Here is a 27,583-nt window from a genome sequence, read left to right as displayed (position 1 = left end):
CGCATCTGCTTGCCGGGAGCCCACAGACAGCAGGGTAGTACACACCCTCTCCCTGCAGAAGGCAGCGCTCCCCTAGGTAGCAACAGAGCTTTATTTACACTATGGTACAGAGAGCCCTGGGGTCAGCCCAGCGGCCTGCATCAGCTGAAGAAGTACGTTGAGTGCTTTACCTGGTCCAGGTCGAAGGTCCCTGCAGAACAGAGCAGGAAGGCCATGAACTCTGGTCCTGGGATGGACTAGAAAGGCCCAGCCCCCAGCCAGCAATTGGGACACCCCTCCCCTGCCCATGGCCCTACCTGTCTTGGGTACTGACAGTAGCATTTCCTGCAACTTGGCGACTTGGGCATTGGTGGACCTGAAGTTGAGAGCAGAGTCGAGAGTGAGGTCCAGGAAGGATACGGGGAGGGGTGGTGGGAAATACAGAGGGTGCGGTGTCTCACCTGGGGCCAGAGCAGTACCGCTCCACCAGAAACCTGGACAGGTCGTGCAGGATGGGCTGACTGTGCAGGCGAACAAACTGCTCACGGCACACCTTGGGGATGAGGGGACTGCTTCAGGAGCTGGGAATAAGGGCCTGAGGGATGGTGACCACCCCCTGCCCCAACACCTGAATGGGCCCTGGGACCAAAAGCCAGACGGAGGCTTTGTGGTTCAAGGTCCCACATGGAGTGAGCCATGGGACCGGGGTGTCCATTCTTGGGCAGGTGGGACATGGCAGGCACCTGATTCATGATGGCGACATCAGCTGCATGGGTCCAGAAACAGTCGTGCACGGAGACAAAGGTCAGGCCCTGCCTGCAGCAGAGGAGGGGCTTTCATGAGGAGGGGCCAACCCTCTGGGTCCACTCAGGGCCCAGCTCCTGAACACTGGTCTGGGGGCTCAGTCCAGTGATGTACCACCACCCTCTTCTCTCACGCCCCACCTCCCCCCCATTCCTGACACTGTCCCCTCAGCATACAGATAAGTTCTCATCTCAGAATGAAACCTGCTCCACATCCTCTTCACCCTGCTCCCAATTGCGGCCTGGTTGATTCTCAGCGCCCTGTAGGGACCAATGAATGCTGTCCCCCAGCCCTATCACCCACCACAGGGCTTCATCCCATTGGTTCCCATGACATGCACAGGAAGGATGGGAGCAGAGAATTTGCCCCTGACTCCTAAGCTCAGCCCAGCCAACCCTCCAATTTTTAAAAAATGCATTTTAGAGAGGGAGGAAGGGGGGGGGGGGGGGCGAGAGAGAAGGAAATATATCAGTTGCCTCACACATGCATTCCTATGGGGGATCGAAATTGCAACCCAGGTATGTGCATGGGATGCTATAACCGAGCCATGCGGCCAAGGCTTTAAAGGTCATTTCTAACAGAACTGTCCACACACCTGCCCCATTACCACAGGTTCACTGTCTCTGAGAGGCTCAGGGCAGAAAATCAGGAGGCTCTGCCAGCTGCCACAGGCCCATGCACTGACATGACAACACAAGCCCCTAGAACTGGCCTGCAGTGTGTGCCTGCACTCACCTGGGTGGATGGGGTCACACTCAGAGGAACTCCCTTCCCTCCATGGCCCCACACTCCCCCATCACTTAGACCTCACTGCCCCAGGGCCATTGCACCTGCTGGCACAATGATCTTCTGGGCACCAGACCCAACAGACTCACATGGCTGGGTTCCCCGCCTGCTGTAGTCTCTGCCCCAACTCCCACCTGCAGGAAGGGCTGCACTACCTGTCTCCCGCACTCTGAGGGTCTCCCCATGTCCCCAGCACCAGGCCTGCCTGCAGGTGGTTAATGGATGTGTGCTGTGCAGATGTAGGACCTACCTGTAACAGTGCAGGGCTGTAAGCATCATGTGCGAGGAGTCCAGGGAGTGGATAAAGTTGGGTGGGAAACCATTCTTCTGCTTCAGTGTGTTGGGCTTCCTGTGTGTGGGGTTGGGCTATGCTCAGGTAGAGGACCCAGTACCTCTACCCTGGTCAGCACCCCCCTCTGTCCTCACCCAGCTGTCTTAGTCCAGCCACCCCCTCCTCTGCACTCACTGGTTGGTGTCCCCACTGCTGCAGAAGGTGAGACTCTGGATCCCTCCGCTGATCTGTAGGATTGGGATGGAAGGAGAATGGGGCATGAGGCCTGCCCTGGCAACTGGGGTGCAGGTGGGGGTGGCCATGGAGGTGGGGGCCATACATACCGACACTTTGGAGTCGTGATGATAGGGCTGAATGATGGGGATGCCCAGAGGAGTGACCCACTCCACAGCCAAGCCAGATCGAGCAATGAGCCGGGCACTCTCAGTCAGCCAGCGCTGAGGGATGGGAACAGGCTCAGTGTGGGGCCCAATCTGGGAAGTCACACTGGGAAGAGGAGGAGGACATACCTGGATGGCCCGAGTGCTTGAGAACATTTCCTGAAGACTGTTGAACACCTGGCGCACAAGGTAGTGAGAGGCCTGCCACACGAACTCCTGGGATGGGCAGGGCACAGAAGTGGTAGGGCAAACTTGGAGGGAAGGGGCAGCCTCCATGCCCACCCCACAGCCCAGGGCCAGGCAATCTCACAAGGCTGTCCCAGATACCTGAAGTCCGCACCCCCATTTTTCAGGTGTAGAAACCAAGGCCTGAGGGCCCAAGAAGATAGCTTGCTCCTCTGGATCCCTCCCCCCCTCCCCACAGTGGGGGGAAACAAGCCCCTCCCCCAGAGCTGCCTGCTGCCCAGCAGGGGACGCTGCAGGCTGGATTTGGGGTAAAACTGCACACCTGGGGGAAGTCGCTGAGCTCCCGGAGGCGCTTCTCAATCTGCAGGCGGCCCCCGTAGCGGGTGACCCCATACACCACGGTCATCACCGTCTGCTTGACCACCTTGCGGCTGATGAAGCCCTCCAAAACCTTGGCCACCTGCACACCCCGCTCGGCGTCCTGCCTGCGGAACACCTCCACCTGGGCAGGTGCTGGCAGTCAGTAGGTAGACCCCGGGACCCTCTGCCTGCCTCCCTGTCTGGGCTCACCCACCCTACCAGCAGCACCCCCATGAGGTCCCTTCTCTGTTGGCCTCACAGTTCCCCCTTCTGACACCTCCCCTAGGAAGCCTACCCTGACTGCCCAGTCACATCATATACAACAGGAGAGGCCAAGGGGTTGGCAACACACAGGTATTCACAGGACAGAGACCCGAAGTAGGCTTTGGGGAAGAGAACAGGTTAGGGGGCCATGGTGCCCACCTGTGCGGCTACGCTGCTGTACACATCCTGTGGCACGTCTGAGGGCACCAGGTTGACAGAGGCAGCCCCCACGCTGTCCCGGCCCAGGGCGGCATAGTGTTGCAGGCCATTACAGGAGCCATCCTAGCCGAGGAGGAGATGGTGAGGCGTCTGGGCAGGGCTGGCAGGAGCATCCCTGGCAATGAACCACAGCTCTGTGCTTCCGCAGCACTCTGCTCATATTGCCAGCTTGCTGGATCCCAATGCATAGGGGCAGGTGTTGTTAACCCACCACAAAGAGGAAACTGAGGCACATGAAACAGGGAATGTGCCTACATGAGGCCCCCAGTACAAGCCCCGGTGGACCCATAGGGGCTGGCCCCCACACAAAGACACCTACTGTCCTGCAGAACCTCAGACTCAAGACAACTTTGGATAGTCCCCCTCCACACCAGGGTCCCCACCAACTCACCTGGTGAACGGGGAAATGGGAGATGTAAGCAGCAGGGTTGGGGGCACGCACAGCCCGAGCAATCTCCATGCAGCAGGCCAGGGCCTGCCAGGGCTCATCTGCCTCCATCCACCACTTCCGGCCCTGCAGGAGGGCAGTGTGCTGGGTGAGGCTGGGTTGGGGTCAGTGGGCTGGGGCTTCCCGAGCATGGATGGGAGCTGGGCTGGCCCAGGTGATGTGAGGACACAAGGAGGCTGAGATAGAGCCTCTGGGACAGCAAGGTGAGGACAGGAGTGATGGGCCACGGAGGAAGACTGGGCCCAGCCCTGAGTGAGCAGCCAGGGGGATGGAAAGAGGGCTACCACAGAGGGGGAGGTGGCAGATGGACTGGGGCAAAGGAAAAGGCCAGAAAAAAAAAGTTTGTCCTAAGGGGAAGACTGGGGGGACTAGGGTTATTGATTTTGGCCTAGAGGGGATGCCTAGAGGGTGTCCCAGGTGGGTGCTGAGGTGGCTGGAGCCAGTGAGGACAGGCCAAGATACAGACAGAGGGAGAAGGCCGCCCCTACCGTCATGGGCTGGTCGGCTGAGTCCAGGATGTCGTTCATTATCTCATCAGCAAAGGCCAAGCGTGCCTGCAGTGACTCACGCTTCTTGAGCCCGGTGAGGTTGACCAAGTGAATCTTGAGCCAGTTAAGGCCATGGGGGCCAAGAGGTCGGCCCTGGGCAAACTCCAGCAGGGCACGTGCCAGGTCACTGCCCAGGTGGTTGAAGTGGGGTGGGCAGGGGTAGGTGCGTCCTCGGAAGTCCATGTTGTGAGGCAGCCAGAAGACACGGTGCCGCAGGTGCTGGGCCAACGAGAGGCGGTAGAGCGCATCCGTCCGCAGACTATGCATCTCCCGCGCCACCTTCAGGCAGCGGGCCAGCTCCCGCCGCAGTTCCGTCTTGAGCTCTGGAGAGGCATTGGCTGGCAGGCGGTGCTTGGATGGGCGGGGCGCCTCAGAGGCAGGGGATGGCACGCCCAGGCGGGGGCAGCCCTTGGCATTGAAGATGGTTAGCACCAGGTCCAGCACTCGCCCATTGACACGCCAGGCACAGTTGCCCAACTGGGTGAGGGCATCCAGGGCACCATGCAGCTCAGTGGGTGGGCAGCCCTCCAGCAGGCGCTGGTGCTGTATGGTGCCCTCCAAAGAGCGCATCAGCTTGGTGGGGCTCAGCAGGAAGGCACCTGAGTGTGGCGAAGTCCAGGGCAGTGGCGGGCACAGCATGGGCACTTCGGCTGCCTCAAAGGTCATTGTGCGCTCGGCCGCAGTTTCCAGCAGCTGTACGAAGGCTGGATGTGGCTTCAGGATCCCAATCTGGGTCAGAATGGGCAGACACCGATCAAGGAGTCAACTGCCCCAAAGGCAAGCAGCAGGCAGAGGGCCCCAAGGCCCCATCAGATGCCTCATCCTGAGATCAGGCCATGAGAGCAGGATTTCCACAGTACCCACCATGGCCCAGAGTTCCCACACCACGCTGAGCCCCTAGCCTCATCTCAGACCCCCACACTCTAAGTGCCTTCTGCTGCTGGAGACAGGGGAGGGCTCTTTAGGCCCAGAAGCCAGTTTCACATCCTTTTACCTGGCGAAAGCTCTGGAAGGAGTACACATGGTAGAGGACGGGGATGAGCTTCTGGGTGTCCTGTTGCTGGGCCAGGTTGCTGGGCATCTTCACTGTCTGCACGAGCACCTCAGCCAGCTGTTTGCCCAGCTGCACCACCAGAGTCAAGGGCCAGGGTTGGTCTTGGGAGGCCTCAGGCGTCCCTAGTGCCTCCCAATGCTGCCGTGGCAGACGGGACATCACCACCTGTGGGGAGCATTATATGGGTCAGGGGGCTGGGCACAGAGGACTCCCAGACAACCCCACAGGTGCAAAGTTACAGATGAGGAAACAAAGTAGGGGCAGCCAGAAAGTGACAGGGGTTGGGGGCATATCCAACTGCCCCAGGGAGGGAAGTAAGGGGGATAGTTTCCCCACCTGGAAACCCACCTAGGCTCCCTAGCCCTGAGGAACCCCTAAATCCCAGGCCCAGGAGCAGCTCCTCATTCTGCTCCCCTCCAGACCTTACCTGTGTGTCTGATGCCAGCAGGTGTAGGTACTTGAAATAGCGCTCCTGCAGTGCCTGCACCTCATCACTGAGCTGCTTCCTTTGCACCACGTGTCGGTTGAAGATGCGCATGCCCAGCTCTTGTGCCAGGGAGAGAAGTGACTCTCCCTGCTGGGACAGCACCTGCAAGGTCTGGGGGTGGTGCTGTAAGCCTCTTGCCCCACAGATACCCACACTCTACCCACCCCCCATTTCCTGTCCCATCCCCACACTGCCCACCTGCAGCATCAGCTGCGTAAGCTCCCCCTCGCTGAGCAGGCACAGGTACGGGAAGAGTGAGGGGCGGCCCTCACGGGCAGCTTGGGCCTCTCTGTCCTTTGTCTGTCGCAGCGCCAGGCACAGCTCTGCCTCCCAACGGGTGCGTAGCTCCTGCAGGGTCTTTCGCTGTGGGGCAGGGTACAAATGAGGGTCACAAAGTGCCCGATGAGCCCAGTGCTCCCAGGAGGAGTCCACCAGGAGGTGGTGCCAAGGTGAACCAAGTAGCTGCTCAGCACTCTTCTCTAGCAGTGAGAGGGCACACGGTGACCTCAGCTCAGGGAAAGGGAAGGAGGACAGGACAGCTGCAGGGCGGGAGGAGGGGATGCGGCACAGCAGGCAGCACGCCCAGACCAGGGGACGCCCGGTTTAGCCGAGCATGAACCTGAGCATAGCTGGGTCCCTTACCGCTTGCAGGACCTCCTCGGTCAGCGACGGGGCCTTCTCCACGGAGTCCACAGTGACAATGGTGGCCATCTCCACACTGAGCTGCTGCTGAAACAGGTCCTTCAGTGTCTCCAAGGGTAGGTGCTGCTTTGGGTAGGACGCAGGGTTGTCCTGCCAGTGGGGACAGGCAGGTGGTGAGGCCCCAGGTGCCTGCTCTGCAGACCTACATCTCTCATAGGAAGAACTCGTCCACAGCCAAGGTAGAGAAAGCAGCTGCCCGCCCTGTGCTGCCCAGAAACGCCGCCCCCTTGCAGATCACACCGTTTCTCCAGGTCTCCTGGAAATCACCCATCCTGCACATCACAGGGAAAAGGCTGGTGCGGAACAGCATGAAAAATAACTACACTGGTTTAAAAACAGAAAGCTCTGTATTTGCCTAGCCTCACTGGGCTAGGTGCTCGACAGCCCAAGAAGGCAATTCAAATCCCTGGATATCGCTTTTTGCTTTTTAAACTTGGAACTGAATGTGTGACCCGCTTCAAAATAGATAAATTAAAAATAGCAAAACTCAACATGCTGAGAATCAAAAACACAAAACTTGCCCAGCTGGCATGGCTCAGTGGTTGAGCTTTAACCTATGAACCTGGAGGTCATGGTTAGATTCCGGTCAGGGCACATGCCTGGGTTGCGGGTTCAATTCCCAGTAAGGGACATGCAGGAGGCAGCCGATCAATGTTTCTCTCTCATCATTGATGTTTCCATCTCTCCCTCTCCCTTATTATAAATTTATTATATTTAAAAAATATATATAAAATATTTTTTAAAAACACCACAAACAGCCCTAACCAGTTTGGCTTAGTGGATAGAGCGTCTGCCTGCAGACTGAAGGGTCCCAGGTTCGATTCTAGTCAAGGACATGTACCTTGGTTGTGGGCACATCCCCAGTAGGGGGTATGCAAGAGGCAGCTGATTGATGTTTCTCTCTCATGATGTTTCTAACTCTCTATCCCTCTCCCTTCCTCTCTGTAAAAGATCAATAAAATATATTTTAAAAAAACTAAAAAAACCACAAACACTTGTATATGCACACCCATAGCAGCGTGATTCACAACAGCCAAATAGTGGACACAATCCAAGTGTCCATCAGCTAATGAATGGATAAACACAATGTGTCTATCCACACACTATAATACAGGGTGGGACAAAAGTAGGTTTATAGTTGTGAATACAGATTTTATTCTTTCTTTTTTTAAAAATACATATTTTATTGATTTTTTACAGAGAGGAAGGGAGAGGGATAGAGTTAGAAACATCGATGAGAGAGAAACATCTATCAGCTGCCTCCTGCACGCCCCCCACTGGGGATGTGCCCGCAAACCAAGGTACATGCCCTTCACCGGAATCGAACATGGGACCCCTCAATCCGCAGGCTGACGCTCTATCCACTGAGCCAAACCAGTTAGGGCCAGATTTTATTCTTGTATTCTTATTTATTATATTGTTCTCCATGTCAACAACTGTAAACCTACTTTTGCCCCACCCTGTATTACTCAGCCATGAAAAAGAGTGAGACACTGACACTCGCTACAACATGGATGAGCCTGGAAAACATGACACTCAGTGAGAGAAGCCAGACACAAAAGGCCTCACAGTGTGTGAGTCCATTTATGTGAAATGCCCAGAACAGGCACATCCACAGAGACAGTGAGTGGGTTAATGGTTGCCAGGAGGTTGGGATTTCTTTTGGGATGATCGAATGTTCTGGAATTAGAAGTAAACCTATTAAAACATACTGAATTAGCCCAGCTGGGTGTAGCTCAGCAGTTGAACATCAGCCCAGGAACCAAGAGGTCACCGGTTCGATTCCCAGTCAGAGCATATGCCTGGGTTGCGGGCTCGATCCCCAGTGGGGGGCATGCAGGAGGCAGCCAATCAATGATTCTCTCTCATCATTGATGTTTCTATTTCTCTCTCCCTCTCCAAAATCAATAAAAATATATTTTTTAAAAAAATACTGAATTATACTTTAAAAGGTCAACTGTATGGTTGGTGAATTACATCCCAATAAAAACAAGAACCCAAGGCATCCAGGTGGTTATCCACCCTTAGTGCTGTCCTCTGTCCTGGGCAGCGGTGCTGAGGTCTTGCCCCACCAGCTGCCCCTGCTGCTTTAGACTGACAGTTACACCCTGCTCTGCCACCACTCCTGTGCTCAGCCTACAGCCGAGTCTCAAGCAGGACAGTGACTGCTGTGGTGTCCGAAGTGCATGTGGTTTTTCCTCCTTCTGGCACCTTCCAGCTTCAACCCTGGGGTGATGGCCCTGCTGGGGGCCAGGAACTTGCCAACTCTGAGTTGGTTCAAACTCCGAGGAGCAGGGAGGAAGTCCCAAATATGCAGGCAGCTCAGTGAGGAGAAATAAAGGGAGGGCTGAGGCTCCTGATGCCCCATAGGGACAGGATGACCGACACTCAGCCCACAAGTGATAGGACCCCACCTGCAGGCTGAAGCTCACCGTGCTGTAGATCTCCTTGAGCAGTGGGGAGGTGTTGACCTTGAACGAGGGCAGGGGCGGCTGTGGAGGTAAGAAGGTGGGCTCAGCCTTGCGCACAGCCCTCAGGAGTACAGCCTTGTCCTCCTTGCACAGTGGCAAGTTTGTGAAGAGCTCCTGCAGCTGCAGTCCATCCTGGGCCATCTGCTTCAAACACCTGTGGGGAATACATGGTGAACCCCCAACTCACAGAGCCACCCCCAACCAACCTAGAGGTCTCAGCACCAGGAGGCCATCAGGTCCCGCAGGGAATCTGGGCCCCCAGCGCAGGCTACGCCACCCTCCCAGGCCCCACAAGTCACTGTGTTCCTGGCAGGACCACCAGGACACCCACCCACCTTTGGATGGTGCTGGCATCCTGGTTCAGCCGTCCCATGCACTGCAGGGCGGCCGCATAGGACAGCAGGTCTGGGGCGAAGCCGGCATCTTTCATCATGAAGAACACATAAACCAGCTCTTTGAAGGAGCCCTGGGGAGACCAAGCCAGGGTGAGGGTCTGGGGTGGCCCAGCTTGCTGCTCCCAAACCTCTCTCTGCAGTTATAGAATCAGGCTGAAAAGGGCCACTAGTTGGGAGTGGCGAACTCAGCTGATGGCCCATCCAAGGTTTCTGTGTGCAGCAGAAATGCTAGCACTGTGGTAAAATCATGGCTGGGTCACAAAGGAAGCTTAGGTACCAGGGGGGAGGAGTGTTAATACTTTTTGGTTTTGTGGCTATGAACATGCACAATTTCAGGGCAGCTAAAAAGGGACCCCTTTCCAGGTCACTGAGCTGCAAGAAGTTCCTAAAGTTCTACTACCTTCTCAAAGCACCCACTTTCAGGCTTGTTGGTTTCCTGCTGTTCCTTTTCTCTATCATGGCCTTTGTATTTCTCCCTGACCACCTGCTTTGGGTTTCAGTTGCTTCTTTTCCCTAGTTTTCCAATGTAGAAGTTGTGTTACCAGTTGGAGACAGCTGTTGTCTTCCTTCCGAGCATGTCTCTACTGCGCCTGTACAGTCACTTAGTTAAATTTCAATTAAATATTCAGTTATTCAAATGCTTAGTAACTACACAGACTGGTGTAGGGAAAAAAAACATTTCCACAGGGAGTCTGAGATGGGGCAATGTGGAATTTGCCCCCTCCCATTCCAAACTCAAATATACCAGTAAGACAACAGTTATTTCTGTGAGACAACTGAGGACTATGAACAGCTTCTGACAACAAACAAGAGAAAGAGGTGAACAGAGAAGGCGGAGGGCCGCAGGAGCCCTCTGGGCGGAGGAGCCTTGAGCACCTCTGTACACGTCCCCTCCACCTCCACAGGGCCATGGGATTACCACAATGGTTCCCAACTACACTGCCAGAGCCTTTTGCCTCTGCACAAAGGGACAGTAGGACATCACCACACCTACCTGGCCTCCCAACCTGTGGGCCAGTGCTATGGATGCCCACTGACTTCCAAAAACCACCCAGCACACCCAGCCTGTACAGAGGTCACTTCTATATCAGGCCACTTTTTCATGACTGGGAGAGAGAGCTATTTTCTCTAATTCATATAAACAATTATAGAAAGTCAACAAAATGAAAAGACAGAATATCTCTCAAATGAAGAAACACGAAAAATCTTCAAGGAAAAAAGAAACCCTAAGAAAACAGATAAGTAATTTGATTAAATATTTAAAGAAATGGTTATGCCCTAGCCAGTGCTGCTCAGTGGTCAGAACGTCGGCCCACACATCAAAGGGCCATAGGTTCGATTCCCAGTCAAGAGCATGTACCTGGGTTTCAGGTTCATCCCTGGACCCAGTAGGGGCATGTGCGAAAGAACGAACCCCAAAACAATGAACAAAATGGCAATAAGTAAACACTTCTCAATAATTACATTAAATGTAAATAGATTAAATGGTCCAATAAAAAGATATAGGTTGGCAGAATAAACTCATCTATATGCTGCTTATAAGAGACTCACCTCAAATTGAAAGACACATAGGAACTCAAAATGAAGGGATGGAAAAAAAAAATATTCCACGCAAATAGAAACAAAAAGAAAGCTGGAGTACCAATACTCATATCAGACAAAATAGACTTTAAAACAAAAAAAGGACAATACATAGTTATAAAGGGGTCAATCCAAGAGGATATAATTGTGAATACCTATGCACCCAACATAGGGCCACCTAAACATATAAAGCAATTTTTAATGGACATAAAGGGAGAAATCCACAGTAATACAATAGTAGGGAATTTTAATACCACACTCACATCAATGGACAAACCATCCAGACAGAAAATTAATAGGGAACATTGGCTTTAAATGTCACATTAGATGAGATTGACTTATAGTCATTTATAGCCCTAACCGGTTTGGCTCAGTGGATGGAGCGTCAGCCTGTGGACTCAAGGGTCCCAGGTTCGATTCCGGTCCAGGGCATGTACCTTGGTTGCGGGTACATCCCCAGTAGGGGGTGTGCAAAAGGCAGCTGATCGATGTGTCTCTCTCATCGATGTTTCTAACTCTCTGTCCCTCTCCCTTCCTCTCTGTGAAAAATCAATAAAATATATTAAAAGAAAAAAAAAAAGAGCACATGCCCGGGTTGCGGCTTGATCTTCAGTAGGGGGCGTGAAGGAGGCAGCCAATCAATGATTCTCTATCATCACTGATGTTTCTATCTCCCTCTCCCTTCCTCTTTGAAATCAATAAAAATATATTTTAAAATAAAGTAATAAAATAAAACAATCCCATTTACAACTGCATCATTACCTAGGAACAAATTTAACCAAAGAGGTGAATGAAAGACCTGTACTTGGAAATCTATGACATTGAAGAAAGAAACTGAAGAAGATACAACTAAATTGAAGAATATAACTTGCTTGTGGATTGGAAGGATTAATATTGTAAAAATATCCTTACTACCTAAAGCAATATACAGATTCAGTGCAATCCCTATCAAAATACCAGTGCCATTCTTCTAAGAATTAGAACTAATCCTAAAATGTATGTGAAACCACAAAATACTCCCGAAGAGTCAAAGAAATTTTGAGAAAGCACAAAGTGTGAGGTATCACACTCCCTGTTATCAAACTACACTATGAATTGTGAAGAGGCTGTTCCTTGAGCTAGATCCAGCCAGATCCAAGCTGAACAGAGATTGCTTTCCATAACCTCCACAGAGACTGTCTGATCCCCATGTACTTACGAGTGGCCCATAAGTTAGATACTGTGAGAGTGTGGGGATGCTGGAAGATGCTGGCTGGCCTTATACATCTGTTTCCCAGATATGCTGGTTCCTGAGACAGGCCCTCACCCTGCCCTGGGCAAGGATGTAAGGAGCACCTGGTGGAGTTCATGCCCCAGGTATTCCATCCATCCTGCCCTGTCCTACATAATCGCTTAGCACCCGCCACATAGTGCAGAGGAAATCCACATCATCGCCACTGCCCAAGACGCACCTTGCATGTAAGTTCCCTTAATAAACTCTATTAATTACCAGACTAGAGTGGCACCCTATTTCTTGGGTCTTAACCTGCCCCCACGTATGGAGGTAGATTTCTAGTCTCGAGGCTTTTCCCTGGATCTGAGTGTACTGACAGTTGGTGAGCTGGCCAGAAGACTGAAGAAATGGGGTTTGGGAAAGAGGCATCCCCACAGGAAATCTCAGGCTGGCCATCCATCAACCCCCATGTGGGGAGGGGAGGTCTGAATGCTAGATACCACATGAGTATGGGGATGCCCTGAAGATGCAGGCTGGCCTTATGCGTTTGCTTAAGTACTCATACACCAGCAAGGAAGGGGTGCACTGGGCCACAGCTGTGGGCCGGCCCCTCTTACAGGTGATGCAGCTGGCCACTGACACCTAGATGGAGGTAGAAGCCAGGAGTAACAACTAGAGAAAGAACTGAAACTAGAAAAGGATGTCAGACTGTCTACAATTTTGTTAGCATTGGAACTGGCTGAGGTAGGGAGCAAGGCAATAGCTGGAAACCTTGGCTTGTCACTTTGTGAAACTGGGAGAATGCAGGCTCCCACAGTCTCAGGTCCAAGCACTTGTGACTAAGCCAGGGTTGGGCCAAGTTTCAGCAAAAGACCAGAGTGGTCCTAGCTGGTTTGGCTCAATGGATAAAGTGTCGGCTTGCGGACTGGAGGGTCCCAGGTTCGATTCTGGCCAAGGGCACATGCCTGGGTTGTGGGCTCAGTCCCCAGTAGGGGGCGTACAGGAGGCAGCCAATCAATGATTCTCTCTCATCATGGATGCTTCTATCTCTCTCTCCCTCTCCCTTCCTCTCTGAAATCAATAAAAATATATTTAAAAAACTAAAAAACTAAAACGTTTTTGCACAGCAAAGGAAACGATCAACAAAACAAAAGAACAACCTACTGAATGGGAGAATATATTAGTCAAAGATACATCCAATAAAGGGTTAATATCCAAAATATATAGGGAACTCATACAACTTAACACCCAAAAACAAACAATCCAATTAAAAACTTGGCAGAGGATCTGAATAGACATTTCTCCAAAGAGAATACACAGATGGCCAATAGACATGAAAAGATGCTCAATGTCACTAATCAGCAGGGAAATGCAAATTAACCACAATGAGCTCTCACCTCACACTTGATAGAATGGCTATCATCAATATACCAACAAATACCAAGTGTTGGCAAGGATGTGGAGAGAAAAAGAACGCTTATGCACTGTTGGTGAGATTGCAAATTGGTGTAGCCACCATTGAAAACAGAATAAAGGTTCCTCAAAAAATAAAAACAGAACTGCCTTATGAACCAGCGATTCCACTTCTGGTATTTATCTGAAGAAATCCAAAGACTACCAGTATATATGAGAAGACATATGCACCCCCATATTCACAGCGACATTATTTACAATAGCCTAGATATGGAAGTAACCTAAGTGTTCATCGAGAGACAACTGGATAAAGATGTGGTACACGTATACAATGGAGTATTACTTGGTCATAAAAAAAATGAAATCTTATCATTTGTAACAACATGGATGGTCCTAGAGGGTATCATGCTAAGTGAAATTAGACAGAGAAAAACAAATACTGCATGACCTTACTTATATGTGGAATCTAGAGAACAAAACAATTGAATAAACAAAACAGAAAGAAACCCATAAATAGAGAACAAGCTGATGGCTGCCAAAGGGGATGATGGGAGTACAAAATAAAAAAATAAAAGAGAATATTTCCAATTGGATTGCACTGGTCTAGAGTAAGCATATCTATCACACCTTCCAAAAACATTTTTCAGTAGTATCATCACCCATTTGAAACACATTTTAAAATATCACATAACTAAAGAATTATTTTTAAAAATAAAAAGATAAACAATTCACACACATACACACACAAACACACACCTCACATACTCTCCCAGCCCTCTCCTACACACATGTGGAGGAAGTCTTGGGTTCAGTGCCTCGCTCCTCCCAAGACACTAGCAGAACGGTTCCCCACCTTACAGATGAGAAAACTAAGGCTCATAAAGAAGTGCATGGCATGACTGCCAGTTCCATCCCACACATGCCGGCCATCCAGACACATTACTGAAGAAGCCAAGGAAGCCATGCAGCCCCTGCAGTGTCATGGGCCCCAGCTAATCAAACACATCCTGCTGTAACAGTGCTCTTTGCTGGGAATTCTGGAAGGTTCATGGACTCATCTCAACTAACACAGGGAACTGAGTACATCTCCAACAATGATGCAAGCAAAACACCAGCTGACTGTCACCTGGGGAGATGTCAGCATCTCCACGTCATAGCACAGTGATGCAGATGGTAGTCGCCAGCTGCTCCTCCCAGGGACTCCTGGGCCTCGCTGTTAGTACGTCAGTCAAGCACATGGACGTCTCCACCACAGATGTCCTCACATGTCGGTGCATGTGTCTACACAAAACTGGCTCCTTTGTCCCCTCAGCAGTAAGTTTTCCTACAGTTCCACGAATTGAAACTGCATGTGAAGAACATTCTCCTGAACAGCCAGAGCCAAAGAAGGAATCGCAGGGCGACTGGAAAATACTCGAGATGAAGAAAAGGGAGAAACACGGGAGCCGGCTAACGCAGCACCCAGAGGCAAGTCCATAGCTATGAATGCCTGTATTCAAAAAGAGGAGTCTTAAGGCAATCACCTACCCTTCCACCTTAGGAAACAAAGAAAAGGAGCAAACTACACCCAAAGCATGGAAGTCATTATCCTGGTGAGGGTCTGCAGGGTGCTCTAAACCCCAAAGTGTCCCTTGCCCTAGCCCAGTGGACCAGAAGGAAATGCACTAAACATGAGCAGGATTTCTTCCTTCATTTTGGTTATTTTCAAAACTTCTTTTGAGGGCCACATGAGATTTATATCCATCAAGCCTACAAGAATTAGAGTAGTAACAAAGCACTTGAACTTTGGGTCTAAAAGACAAAAGCATAAGAATCTAAGTGCAGCCACAGGCAAATTTCGCCCCCCAGCCTCACCTCCACCTGTGACAGGTGGTGACCCCATTTTCCCTGGCCCACCTAGCCCCGCTCACCTTGCGAGCCCAGCCAAGCAGAAGGGTGTTGTACATGGGCAGGGTGAGTGCCCGCTGCTGCCGGGACTTGCTGTGATGCATGACCAGCACGTGGTGGGCGAGGGGCAGCTGGTCCACAAGCACGCAGCACTCCAAGAAGGCCAGAAGCCTCTGCTGCTGGCCCTCGTACCGCATCTTAGAGATCCTACCCGTATGACCATGCTCCTCCTTGTGGCTCAGCCTCTTAGGGGCCTCCTGTAGCAGCTGGGCCAGCTGCTCCTCCCAGGGACACCTGGGGGTGCCGTGTTCCCAACGCTTCAGCCAGCCTGCCAGCTGCCTATTCAGCAGTTGGGGCTCCACACGCAGCTGATGCTTGCGGGCCTCCTTCTGCAGGGTTTCCTCCAGCTTTTGCTTGCGCTTCTGCATCACGAGCTTCTCCTTGTGCAACTTCTGTGCCCAGTGGGTGGGGAACCCCAGGGCAGCAGCCTCATTTCCTGCCTCCACCTTCCTGGGTGACTGGGAGCCATCGGCCTCTGGGAGTCGAGCCACATCCACCAGCTTCGCCCTCACCTCTGAAACATTGTCGGCCTGCAGCTGCCGCACTCTGGCCTCAAGCACTGTGGGGAGGCAAAGGGCAAGGATGTCAGGGGAATCTGGTTCAAATCCTGATCTCTCCAAACACCCTGCCAGCCAGGAGATAGGAGGCAGCTGGTCTCACCTGCTCTTGAGGCCTCCCTTCTATGTATTCGTTGATAACTCCCCCATGTCCCTGGACTTCTAAGCATATGCACCCCACTCACCTACTTAGCACCTCTCCACCCAATCCCCATAGACTCAACTTCCCATACAAGCTCCTGATGTCCCCTCCGCATCTGTCACCACAGCTCTGTCTTCCAGGCGCTCAGCCCAAAACCCCAGGGATGTCTACACCGCTCTCCCTCCAAGTCCATTCTGTTGGCACATCCCCGGGGCTGTTCTCAAAATCTACCCAGGTGCCCCCATGGCCTCCCACTGCCCTTACCACTCACTCTGCTCCAGCCATAATGGCCTTGGGGCCTTTGCACTTGCTGCTCTTGCTGACTCAAAGGTTCTCACCAGGGATTCCCAGCCCAGCCCTGCTCTACAGGACCAGCAGCTCTGTTCTCTGCAGTTCTGTTCTCAGAGTTGCCAAGACACTGAACTAGCAAATACAGAGCCACTGCTCCTGGGGAAACACAAGGTTCCTGAGAGCTTCCATCACATTTCTGCCAGCTGATCAGCACATCTGTCTTACATATGTTTCTGTTTAAGAGCCCTTACCTCACATATATTACTAATTCAGTAACATCAAGCTCACAGGAAACAGCACTATTGCTCACACCTGAACAAAGTGAGCTAACATTTTCTCCAAAAGGCACAGCACTGCCTTCCTGCTCAGGGTCAATGGACAGAACCCCAGCTTTACACCTGATGCCACTTAAACAGCAAAATCACCAACAAACAGCACAAAAATGTAAGAGCGTGGCACCAAGTACACCCTGAAAAGGCCACTGGTTTATAGGATGTACTGAAATAAAGCAGAACGTCCTTGGTTCCACCTCAGTGGGGTACATGCACATCAGGAAACTGCAATGTTCACTGCTCTGCACATGTCTATACACGATCGTGAACACTCCTCAAGAATTGATTTGAGGTTGCAAATGAAATTTAACTGCCTTGCAAATATGCAATCAGTGGATCAACTCCATTTATCTTCTGCCTGGGTTGCACCACTTATTAGAACATCAAGCCCCAGAGTAGGGGGCCAGCACACAAAAGGGGCTCTAGAAGGATTCATAGAAATGAAAAGACAAGCATAAACTTGGCCCTCAGAGTGGCTGAAATTCAGGAGAATCAAACACACAGGAGATACTTGCAGGCTGGGACATGTCGAAAAAGAAATGAGGCAGATGTGAGAGGGACCGGGGACATCTAAGCTGAGCTGGAAGACTCAATCCCTGACTCCTGTGGGAGGCAACCAATCAATGTTTCTCTCTCTTCCCCCTCCCCCCATCCACTCTCTCTAAAAATCAATGGAGCCAAAACTGGTTTGGCTCAGTGGATAGAGCATCAGCCTGCGGACTGAAGGGTCCCAGGTTCGATTCCGGTCAAGGGCATGTACATTGGTTGCGGGCATATCCCCAGTGGGGGGTGTGCAGGAGGCAGCTGGTCAATGTTTCTCTCTCATTGATGTTTCTAGCTCTCTATCCCTCTCCCTTCCTCTCTGTAAAAAATCATTAAAATATATTTTAAAAAAATAAAAATAAATAAAAATCAATGGATGCTGCCCTAACTGGTTTGGCTCAATAGATAAGAGCGTTGGCGTGCAGACTGAAGGGTCCCAGTTTTGATTCCAGTCAAAGGCACATGCCTGGGTTGCGGCTCAATCCCCAGTAGGGGGTGTGTAGGAGGCAGCCAATCAATGATTCTCTCTCATCATTGATGTTTTTATCTTTCTCTCCCTCTCCCTCCCTCTCTGAAGTCAATAAAAATATTTTAAAAATATAAAAATAGCCCTAACCGGTTTGGCTCGGTGGATGGAGCGTCGGCCTGCGGACTGAAGGATTACAGGTTCAGTTCCAGTCGGGGGCACGTGCCTTGGTTTCGGGCACATCCCCAGTATGTGCAGGAGGCAGCTGATAGATGTTTCTTTCTCATCAATGTTTCTAGCTCTCTGTCCCTCTCCCTTCCTCTCTGTAAAAAAATCAATAAAATATATATATTTTTAAAAATAAAATAAAATAAAAATTTAAAAAAATCAATGTATGCTGTACACTTGAAACTAATACAAAATAACATTGAACACTAGAGGCCCAGTGCACAAATTCGTGCACAGGTGGGGTCCAGCCAGCCCAGGCCCAAATCAGGGCGATCAGGGCTGGGCCAGCTGGGGGAAGGGGCTGCGGGCAATTGGCTGGTGGGCCCTGCCCGGGGTTGGGGCTGGCCATGGAGAGGGGCTGTGGGGTGTGGGGGATGCTGGTCGGGGGCCAGTGGCCTGGAGGGGCCATGGGTGCTTGGCCTGCCGGCCCTGCCCCTGATGGGGTGGGGGGGCTGATCTGGGGTGGGACCAGGCGGGAGGAGAGGCTGCAGGAGGTTGGCCGGCCAGCCCCGCCCCCTATTGGGGTGGGGGGTGTGATCAGGGATGGGCTCACCAGGGGGAGGGGCTGATCGGGGGCAGGGCAGGCTGGGGGAAAGGGAGGAGGTGTTTGGCCTGAGGCCAGCTCTTGATCAGGGTAGAAGTCTGATCAGGAGCAGGCCAGCAGGGGGAGGGGCCTCAAGGTTGGCCAGCCGGCCCTACCCGCTGATCGGCCAGTTCGCTGGCCACAGTGGACATCATAGTGACCAGTCATTATGGTCGTTATGGCCACTGGCTTTTTATATATATTTAGATAAACTGTAACTGAAAAAATAAAAAAATATTTAAATTAAAAAAAATCAATGGAGAAAATATCCTTGGGTGAGGAAAACAAAAACAAAAGAAAAAAGAAGTACCTGCAATAAACCTACGCAAAGCAGGTCTCTAGCCAAGAGCCCTGACCTGGGCTGTCCAGCCTCTCTCTTTATGCTCTTTATTTTTTCCTTAGATGCTCTGTCCTTGCCTTGCTTTCTGTATAGAACTCTATCTCCAGCTGTGATATAATATTTGTTTTGTTTCTGTTTTTTATTTTTATTTATTTTTATTTGCGTGTCATCCTTGTGCAGGAGCCATGCTAATCTTCTCTGTATCATTACAATTTTAGAATATGTGCTGCCGAAGCAAGCACTGTTTCTGTTTTTTAAATTAAATCTCTGGTTGTGTCCCTGTGGTGCATATATTAAATAAATACATTGTAAGCTGCAGAATGTGTATAAGTTGCATAGGGAGTGTGGATGTTGCAGAGGTGTGTGGAGGAGGGATCTTAATAATTTTAGCCCCTCCAAGGCAGAGACTCAGCCTGAGTCACCCAGCAGCATCTGTTGGGTCAGCAGCATGAAGGGCTTGCTGTGATGCATCGCAGGGGCCTCTTGGCCCATTGTGCTCCCACAGGTTGAGCTCCCGCCCATGTCCCTGAGCTGGTCAGGGGATCCAGACAACACTTCCAGCGGACCAACTGTAACCAGAGACCCAAGCAGATGACATCAGGAAGCACATGCTTTACTTCTACTATAGCCAAGTGGTGCAGGGCTTTGACTGCGGTTCCAAATGGCTGGGCGTCCCCACAGCTAACTTTCCTCAAAAAATCATCCTATCTAATAATAGAGTAACATGTAAATTACCATCACTCCGCTACGCCCACTATTGGGCGGCAGGAGGCTGGGGGGCGGGACTCGGGGTGGCCTATCCGGCCATTGAGAGGCATGGATCTGCTGCCACTGAAGGGGGGCTACCCTGCTGTTGAGAGGCGCAGGGGGCGGGACTCCCGCCCCTGCGCCTCTCAACAGCCAGATCCACGGCTGCTGAGGGGGCCTGCCGCGGACACCCAGCTGCACCTCTCAACGGCAGGGTAGCCAGGTGTCCGCGGCAGCCCCCCTCAGCGGCCGTTGAGAGGCGCAGGGGGCGGGAGTCCCACCCCCTGCGCCTCTCAACAGCAGGTTAGCCCCCCTCAGCGGCCGCGGACCATCAAAAGCGTGGGAGCTGGGTGCCTGTCTGCTCCGGCACCAGCGGACAGGCACCCAGCTCCACCGCGAAAAGCGAAAGCATGTAGGGGACCCTACACGTGCATGATTCAATCATGCACTGGGCCTCTAGTATATAATAAAAGCCTAATATGCAAATCAACCGAACAGTGGAAAGACAGGTGGAATAACTAGTCACTATGATGCGCACTGACCACCAGGGGGCAGACACTCAACGCAGGAGCTGCTCCTAACCTGCAGGCCCCAGGCCAGCCAAGGCAGGTGACAGCAGGGGCCCACCAACTGCCCCACTTGTCACCCCACAGATCGACCCTGATTGCTGGCCAGGCCTAGGGACCCTACCCGTGCACGAATTTCATACACCAGGCCTCTAGTAGTAGATATTCTTCCAGATAATGTATTCATTGGCATTTTTTATGGATGGGCCAGTGTTGTAAGTGGAGATGTCTATAAAATGGTGGTGAAAACAGGATGAAAATCATACTACAAGAATACAAAAAAGTCCATGGAAATTCATATTATGCATACTTTCAAAGAGGACTTCTATGAGGAAATCTTCAATGTGGCCACTGTTGGCTACCTCAGACCAGAAAAGAACTTTGATTCTCTAGAGTTACTTATTTCAACAATTCAAGATGATACTGAGGAAGCTAAGAAACAACTAAACTTACAAGAACATTTGAAACTCAAAGAAGACAATTTCTTATAGGTTCCTAGAAGTAAAATAATGGCCACTGATGAAAAATGATATTTACTCATTCACTGTTTTCTACTATTTACTACTCATAACTATTTATTTTGTTGTTCTTTTTAATCCTCACCCAAGGATATGTTTTTATTGATTTTTAAAGAGAAAGAGAAAGGTAGGGAGGAGGGAGTGGGGGCAGGGGCAGAGAGAGAAAGAGAAACACTGATGTGAGAAACATCGATTGGTGCCTCCCAACTGGGGATTGAACCCACAACCTAGGTATGTGCCCTGAGTGGGAATCAAACCCACAACCTTTTGGTTTATGGGACGATGCTTCAACCAACTGAGCCACTGGCTAGGGCTCATCTTGGTTATATTTTAAAAATCAAACAATTTCCGCCCTTCCTCCCTCTTTTTCAAATCAGTAAATAAATTTTAAAAAGTAAATGTATTTCCTTAGCCCAGTGGTCGGCAAACTCATTAGTCAACGGAGCCAAATATCAACAGTACAACGACTGAAATTTCTTTTGAGAGCCAAATTTTTTAAACTTAAACTATATAGGTAGGTACATTGTTATTAACTTAATTAGGGACTCCAAAGCTGGCCTTTGCTAAAAACTCAAGGGGCCAAAGAGTTTGCCAAACCTCGAGCCGCAGTTTGCCAACCACTGCCCTAGCTGCTTTGGCTCAGTGGATAGAGCACTGGCTTGTGAACTCAAAGGTTCGATTCCTGTCAAGGGCACATGCCCGGGATGCGGGTTCGATCCCCAGAAGGAGGCCTGTAGGAGGCAGCGGATCAATGGTTCTTTCATTATTGATGTTTCTATCTCTCTCTCCCTCTCCCTCCCTCTTTGAAATCAATAAAAATATATTTTAAAAAAAGTAAATGTATTAAACAGAGGTTGGATAATTTATTATAAACCTAAGGGGGGAAATTCATACATTGTATTTTCGGTATTTTGTTCATTAATATATTATAAACATGAAGACTTGTGAAATTTTATTTTAATTGGTCATTTCCTTTATAAGGTCAAATCATTGTATTGTGTTCATTTTTGTTACTGCTGCCTTAGTTCTAATTGGTCTAGACTCCCTCTGCTATCATTTTTTTGTCTGTCTTTTCAAACATTAAAATGAGTTTTTCAGGGGGAGTGAGGGGAAAGAATTTTATATATGACAAAGCTAACTAAGATTGGAATGGATAACTAAGCCAGTTGCATTACTTATCCTATCTAATAAAGAGGGAATATACTAATTGACCATCACTCCCTCACAAAGATGGCTGCACCAACAGCTGAGGCCAAGTTCCCATAAGGAGCCTTAACAAGCAATCAGCAGGGACCTGAGGCTACGCCCTCTCCTGCCCCCATGGGGCTTGACAGGGATCTCAGGCTGCGCCCCCCACCCGGTGGGGCTTGATGGTGGACCTCAAGGTGAGCTTCCGACCTGGTGCAGGGCTAGGGGACCTCAGGCTGCTCCCCCAGCCCCAGCACCAGGCCGGGGGACCTCACGGCGCACCCCCTGCCCGATGGGGCTTGACAGGGGACCTCAGGCTGCGCCCCCTGCCCCACCACCGGGCTAGGGGACCTGAGGCTGTGCCCTCCTGCCTGGCTGGGCTTGACAGGGGATCTCAGGCCATGTCCCCCACCTGGCGGGGCTGGATGGAGGATCTCAAGGCATACCCCCTCGCCCCCCACCCCGGTCTGGGCTGGAGGACCTCAGACCACGCCCCCCATCCTGGTGCCAGGCCAGGGGACCTGAGGCTACGCCCCCTGCCCAGCAGGGCTTGACAAGGGTGGGACTGACCAGGTCTGGGTCTCACGTGATTTTGAGGTGCATGTGGGTGGGCGGGGACTTGACTCTGGGTCCCATGGTGAGCCCCAGACTCTGACAGGAGGATTTTCATATACATTTTACTAATTTTCTTTCATCTCTGACACTTCTATTATAGAGAAAGGGCAAATAGCAATATTAAATTATTTCCTCTAATTAATCCCCTTTTAATGTGCACGAATTACACACATGCACTGTATATAGTATGTGTGTAAACTCTCATCAGATCTTTAATCATGGTCAGCTAAAAATCTTCTGTCACCCAACTGGTGTGGCTCAGTGGTTCAATGTTTGGTCAGGACACCTGCCTGGGTGGCGAGAAGCAGTCAATCAATGCTTCTCTCTCATCATTGATGTTTCAATCTCTCTCTCCCTCTCCCTTCCTCTCTGAAATAAAAATATATTTTAAAAAATATTTTTTTGTCATTTACAGAAAGTTATTGTTTTACTCTGATCAGTAAAATGTTTCTAAAAATGTTTCTTCTTCAGAGAAATTTATGGAGAAGACTGACACTCTAAGATACAGATTTCTAATTAACTTTCAGGTCACAACATTGAATACAATTAAGATTTAAAGAATTCTAAGAAAAACTGGATTCACAAACTGCTAACAGAAAGATCAAGATCAATAAGAATAACATGGGAATAAATGAACTGATAAGACTGTTGTTTTTTTTATCCTTGTTTTCCAGATATAAGAATTTTTTTTCCTCCTAGATAGCTATGACCAGCCCCCCAACCCCAGCATTTAGTAAATTATAATTTTGTAGGCAGAATTAAAACTTACCTTTCCTTCCTACTTGATTCCTTCAGAATTATATATATATATATATTTAACTGATTTCAGAGAGGAAGGGAGAGGCAGAGAGATAGAGACATCAATGATGAAAGAGAATCATTGATTGGCTGTCTTCTGCATACCCCCTACTGAGGATTGAGCCTGCAACCCCAGCATGTGCCCTTGACCAGAATCGAATCTGGGACCCTTCAGTCCACAGGCTGACGCTCTATCCACTGAGCCAAACCGGCTAGGGCCAGGTACTCTTAACTAATCCACATGACCAAATTTAAAGGTGTTGACTTTTGGATTCATGTTTCCCAATTTAAAGAAAACTCTTGCACCTAACAGACTGCTCAACCAAAAGAGAATGTGAAATTTAAAGTTACTAGGAAGTGAAGGAGACAAGTGGACAACTAACCCAAGATTTCAGATCAGGCCTTTATAATCTACACACCTTCCTTTTCCTTACTTCTCACAAATAATGAGAGGCCAAGCACTCACTATATATTTTGTTTCCCCTTAATTTCTGTCTGGTATGATAATGCCACAAAGGGCATCTTGTTTAAACCTACTTCACAGGTCAAAACATGCAACTATTTACATACATAGTCAGGTTTAATACCTGGCAATGTCAGCCCCAATGAAGGTACCCGGTTTGGAAGTATACTCTTCCTCGGGCAGGTATTACAATGAATAAATTTACACTATTAGAAACTTATCCAAAACCTTAGAGGAAATTGCTGGAGGTACCGCTAAAACAATAGCCAATCAGGAAAAAAAATCTTTAAGTTCCCTTGTGTGAATTATATTACACAACAGAACTGCTCTTGACCATATCCTAGCTGAGCAAGGAGGGGTTTCCTCTGTTAGTACCTACTGCCGTACTTGGATAAAACACCTCTGGTAAAATAAAGAAAAAGCTAGATAAAATTTAGGCACAGGTCTGATTAAAAACAGTGCCCACTGACACCTCATGGTTCTCTAACATCTTCAGCTGACTTCTCTCAGGTATCACCACTGGTTCAGATCTAGTCTTCATATTGGACTTAGCATTTTTTTTTAATAATTTTTATTTTTTATTTTTTTATATTTAATTAATTTTTCACAGAGAGGAAGAGAGAGGGACAGAGAGTTAGAAACATCGAAGAGAGAGAAACATCGATCAGCCGCCTCCTGCACGCCCCCCACTGGGGATGTGCCCGCAACCAAGGTACATGCCCTTGACCGGAATCAAACCCGGAACCCTTGAGTCCGCAGGCTGACGCTCTATCCACTGAGCCAAACCGGTTTCGGCAGCATTTTGTTTGTATAGAAACTTTTTAAAAAATATTTTTATTGATTTTAGAGGAAGAGGGGGAGAGAGAAACATTAATGACGAGAGAGACTCATTGATTGGTTACCTCCTGCACGCCTCTACTGGGGATCGAGCCCACAACCCAGGCATGTGCCTTGACTGGGAATCGAACCCAGGACTGATGCTCAATCCACTGAGCCACCACAGCCGGGCTGTGTAGAAACTTTTGCTGTTATAAATCATTGTTTTTCACAGCTCGATGTTATAAAGGTACCATTTTGATAATGGTTGTTCAAAGTTTTGAAACTATCACTAAGGCCTAAGACTTCATATGAGAAACCTCAAGAAACTACAGATGTTTATCCTTAAAGAAATATGATGATGGGCGGAGGGAGGGGAATATGATGGCAAAGCCTTCCTTCTGTTCTGGCACTCATTGCTCAAATGTATCCTGAGGCTCCTAAAAAACCACTTTCCCTCCTACAGGGACATGACATACCAGGAATGAGCCTTCCTGGTGATGAGGAACCAGCAATGGCATGACATATCCAAAATGAGCCACCCGACAACGAAGGGCCAACGATGCTTTGAATAACTGATCAGTGCTGCGTTTCGATGGATGACCAGCAATGTTTTCAAGGAAAGATCTTAAACAAAGGGGGGGGGGGGGGGTGAAAAAAAAAAAAAAAGGAGCCACTTTAAAATAGAGCTAGAGCAGCCATCCCAAAGGAACTGCCTCGCACATCTCTTACCTCAAACCTTGGAATGTTAAAACAGAGCAAGCCTGCCTTGCCAGTATGGCTCAGTGGTTGAGCATCAACCCATGAACTGGGGGGGATGGGGGGGGTCACAGTTCAATTCTCTTTTTTTTTTTTTAATATATTTTATTGATTTTTTACAGAGAGGAAGAGATAGGGATAGAGAGTTAGAAACATCGATGAGAGAGAAACATCGATCAGCTGCCTCCTGCACACCCCCTACTGGGGACACAGTTCAATTCTCAGTCAGGGCACATGCCTGGGTTGCAGGATGGATCCCCAGTTGGGGGCCTGCAGGAGGCAGCTGATCAATGATTCTCTCTCATCGTTGATGTTTCTATCCCTCTCTCCCTTTCCCTTCCTTTCTCGGAAATCAATGAAAACATACTTAAAAAGGATACAGGGCAAGATAACCTTTGGACTGGGCCTAAGCAAACTTGTGTCCCAAAAAAACTATTTGTAAAGATAGTAAGAAAGCAGATAATTATGACTACTGGACTGATGGCTATCGGACTAAAAATTTAAAATGTTGTGTAGAATTAGCACCACTTCATTATGTTACCTGCACCAATAACAATGCCTTCCTTCTATGGATGTAATTGTTCCCCTTCGCTTTCTCATGAATACCCTTTGCCTTTGTCTCCTAATTGAAACAGTTTGGGTTTCTGCCTGAATTAATGACTCCCAAAGAGCTATTCTTATTGGTCTCAATAAACACTTGTTGCCTCTCACTTTGAAAGCATTATTAAGTTAGCAATCCCACCAGGTGCCTACTCAGAAAGCCCAGCTGGGCCAACATGGATCAGTTCAGGGTTCTAATCCTGGCTCTACCCGTACAGCTTCGTGTGGCCTTGGGCCAGTCTCCCCAGCCACAATTTCGGTTGTCGGCTGTCTGGAAAGTGGGAGTACCTGGTGGGTATGGGAAAGGAGGGAATTACAAGTGTTCACTGCATCATGGTGGGCCCTCAGGACCACCAGAGAGGTGGGACCACATTAGTTACACCGTTTTACAGACTGACATCCCTACTTGTGGGGTCACTGTGAGAAACGAGGGAGGTGACCCCTAGCAGAGGGGACAATGAAGGGGCTTCAGGCCTCACCCTCCAACAGCTCCGCGTGGCCCCAGTCCCTCCGGCGGTCTTGTTCACAGGGGCGGGCAGACGAGCTCCTTCTGCAGCCCCGTAGGCCACCCAGGGTCCCTGCGGGAGAGAGGGGTAAGTTAAAGGGGGTCTGGAGCCGGGAGGAGTGGGGCTACTCACATGGACAGATATTGCAGGATCCAGGGGCAAAGAAGCCCTAAATTTTCAGTGGAAGCTGTCAGTAATCAGAGGTCTCAAATTGGAAAGAAGAAAAAAAAAAAAAGATCAAAGTTAAAGGGGACCCCACGCGCTAAGAAAATTGCGGTGAGGGAACAAGGATATAGAGTTCCTCGAACCAAAGGAACAGCGAATTCAAATGTCAAGAGCAAACAGGGGTTCAGAAGGCACCAAAACAAACCAAGAGTCGAAGGTCAAAGTGTCCTGCCGACCCCTGTCAGAAGAGTGTGCCAAGGGCAAGTGAAAGCGGGGTCGTGTTAATGGGTTCCTCGGAACCTCAGAAGGCAAAGGTCGTGGGTTTGTAGCTAGATCCCAGGGCGGAAAAGCCAAAGGTCACGGCCGGATGTTAAGGGTTGGGAGTGACAGTGGCCGCGACGTCGCCCCTGAGACTCCCCTGTGTTACCTTCCTCGGCCAGGAGGCCGGGGCGGCCCACCGGCCACAAGGCCCATCCGAGCCCAGCCGCGCCGCGGCCCCAGCGCAGCGCCGACATGCCGGACGCACGAGGACCCAACTATCCGCCCGCTCTGCGGCTGCGCGGCCCGTGCCTGCCGGGAGTTGTAGTTCCATGGCCTACGGCGGCTGCGAAGGCACTCCCGGGCTGCAAAAAACACCCTCGGAACCACAACTCCCAGGAGCAGCGAGGCCCCGGAGACGCAAGGACAGGCGCAGATACAGCTTTCTGATTGGCTCTTCCTCTGTCAAGAGAGGGTGGACAGAGCAGTTGTTTGGGCGACACTGGGCCGTCTTTGGGAGGATCCAGAACCTGTTTTTTTTTGTGTGTTTTTTAAATTAAGATCGCATAATAA

General features: G+C 50.1%; 1 protein-coding gene, 1 non-coding gene and 1 pseudogene across 2 annotated transcripts; 1 reads left to right on the top strand and 2 right to left on the bottom strand.

Annotated features, from left to right (window-relative positions):
• Position 1: 1 nt before the first annotated feature.
• Positions 2-27,287, bottom strand: POLRMT (RNA polymerase mitochondrial). The gene is made up of 21 exons (XM_008150718.3): positions 27,180-27,287; positions 26,561-26,659; positions 15,493-16,088; positions 9,316-9,446; positions 8,942-9,134; positions 6,450-6,599; positions 6,006-6,170; positions 5,748-5,918; positions 5,261-5,485; positions 4,207-4,995; positions 3,662-3,784; positions 3,211-3,333; positions 2,750-2,929; positions 2,371-2,457; positions 2,185-2,298; positions 2,036-2,088; positions 1,820-1,918; positions 723-795; positions 441-532; positions 297-355; positions 2-190 (listed from the first exon to the last, which is right to left on the bottom strand). The coding sequence occupies exons 1-21, from the start codon at positions 27,265-27,267 to the stop codon at positions 141-143; spliced, it is 3,660 nt and encodes a 1,219-aa protein (XP_008148940.1). The 5' UTR covers positions 27,268-27,287; the 3' UTR covers positions 2-140.
• LOC114234864 (U6 spliceosomal RNA) lies at positions 19,146-19,253 on the bottom strand. The gene has a single exon (XR_003621046.2). It is a non-coding gene; the product is annotated as a U6 spliceosomal RNA (small nuclear RNA).
• On the top strand, positions 19,532-20,854 carry LOC103294367 (riboflavin kinase-like; annotated as a pseudogene).
• Positions 27,288-27,583: the final 296 nt, after the last annotated feature.

The sequence above is a fragment of the Eptesicus fuscus genome, chromosome 6 (assembly GCF_027574615.1).
Source record: "Eptesicus fuscus isolate TK198812 chromosome 6, DD_ASM_mEF_20220401, whole genome shotgun sequence".
Taxonomy (NCBI): domain Eukaryota; kingdom Metazoa; phylum Chordata; class Mammalia; order Chiroptera; family Vespertilionidae; genus Eptesicus; species Eptesicus fuscus.
Note: the sequence above shows the minus strand (reverse complement) of the source record. Positions and strands in the feature narration are given on the sequence as shown.

What these genes read in the sequence shown, in the direction of transcription:
- POLRMT (XM_008150718.3), bottom strand. Translation starts at nt 27,267, where the DNA reads ATGTCGGCGCTGCGCTGGGGCCGCGGCGCGGCTGGGCTCGGATGGGCC. An exon ending in TGCTTGGCTGGGCTCGCAAG is followed by an intron (nt 9,447 to 15,492) that starts GTGAGCGGGGCT and finishes TGGTCTCCCCAG; the next exon opens with GGCTCCTTCAAAGAGCTGGT. An exon ending in CAAGCACTCGGGCCATCCAG is followed by an intron (nt 2,299 to 2,370) that starts GTATGTCCTCCT and finishes CCCATCCCTCAG; the next exon opens with CGCTGGCTGACTGAGAGTGC.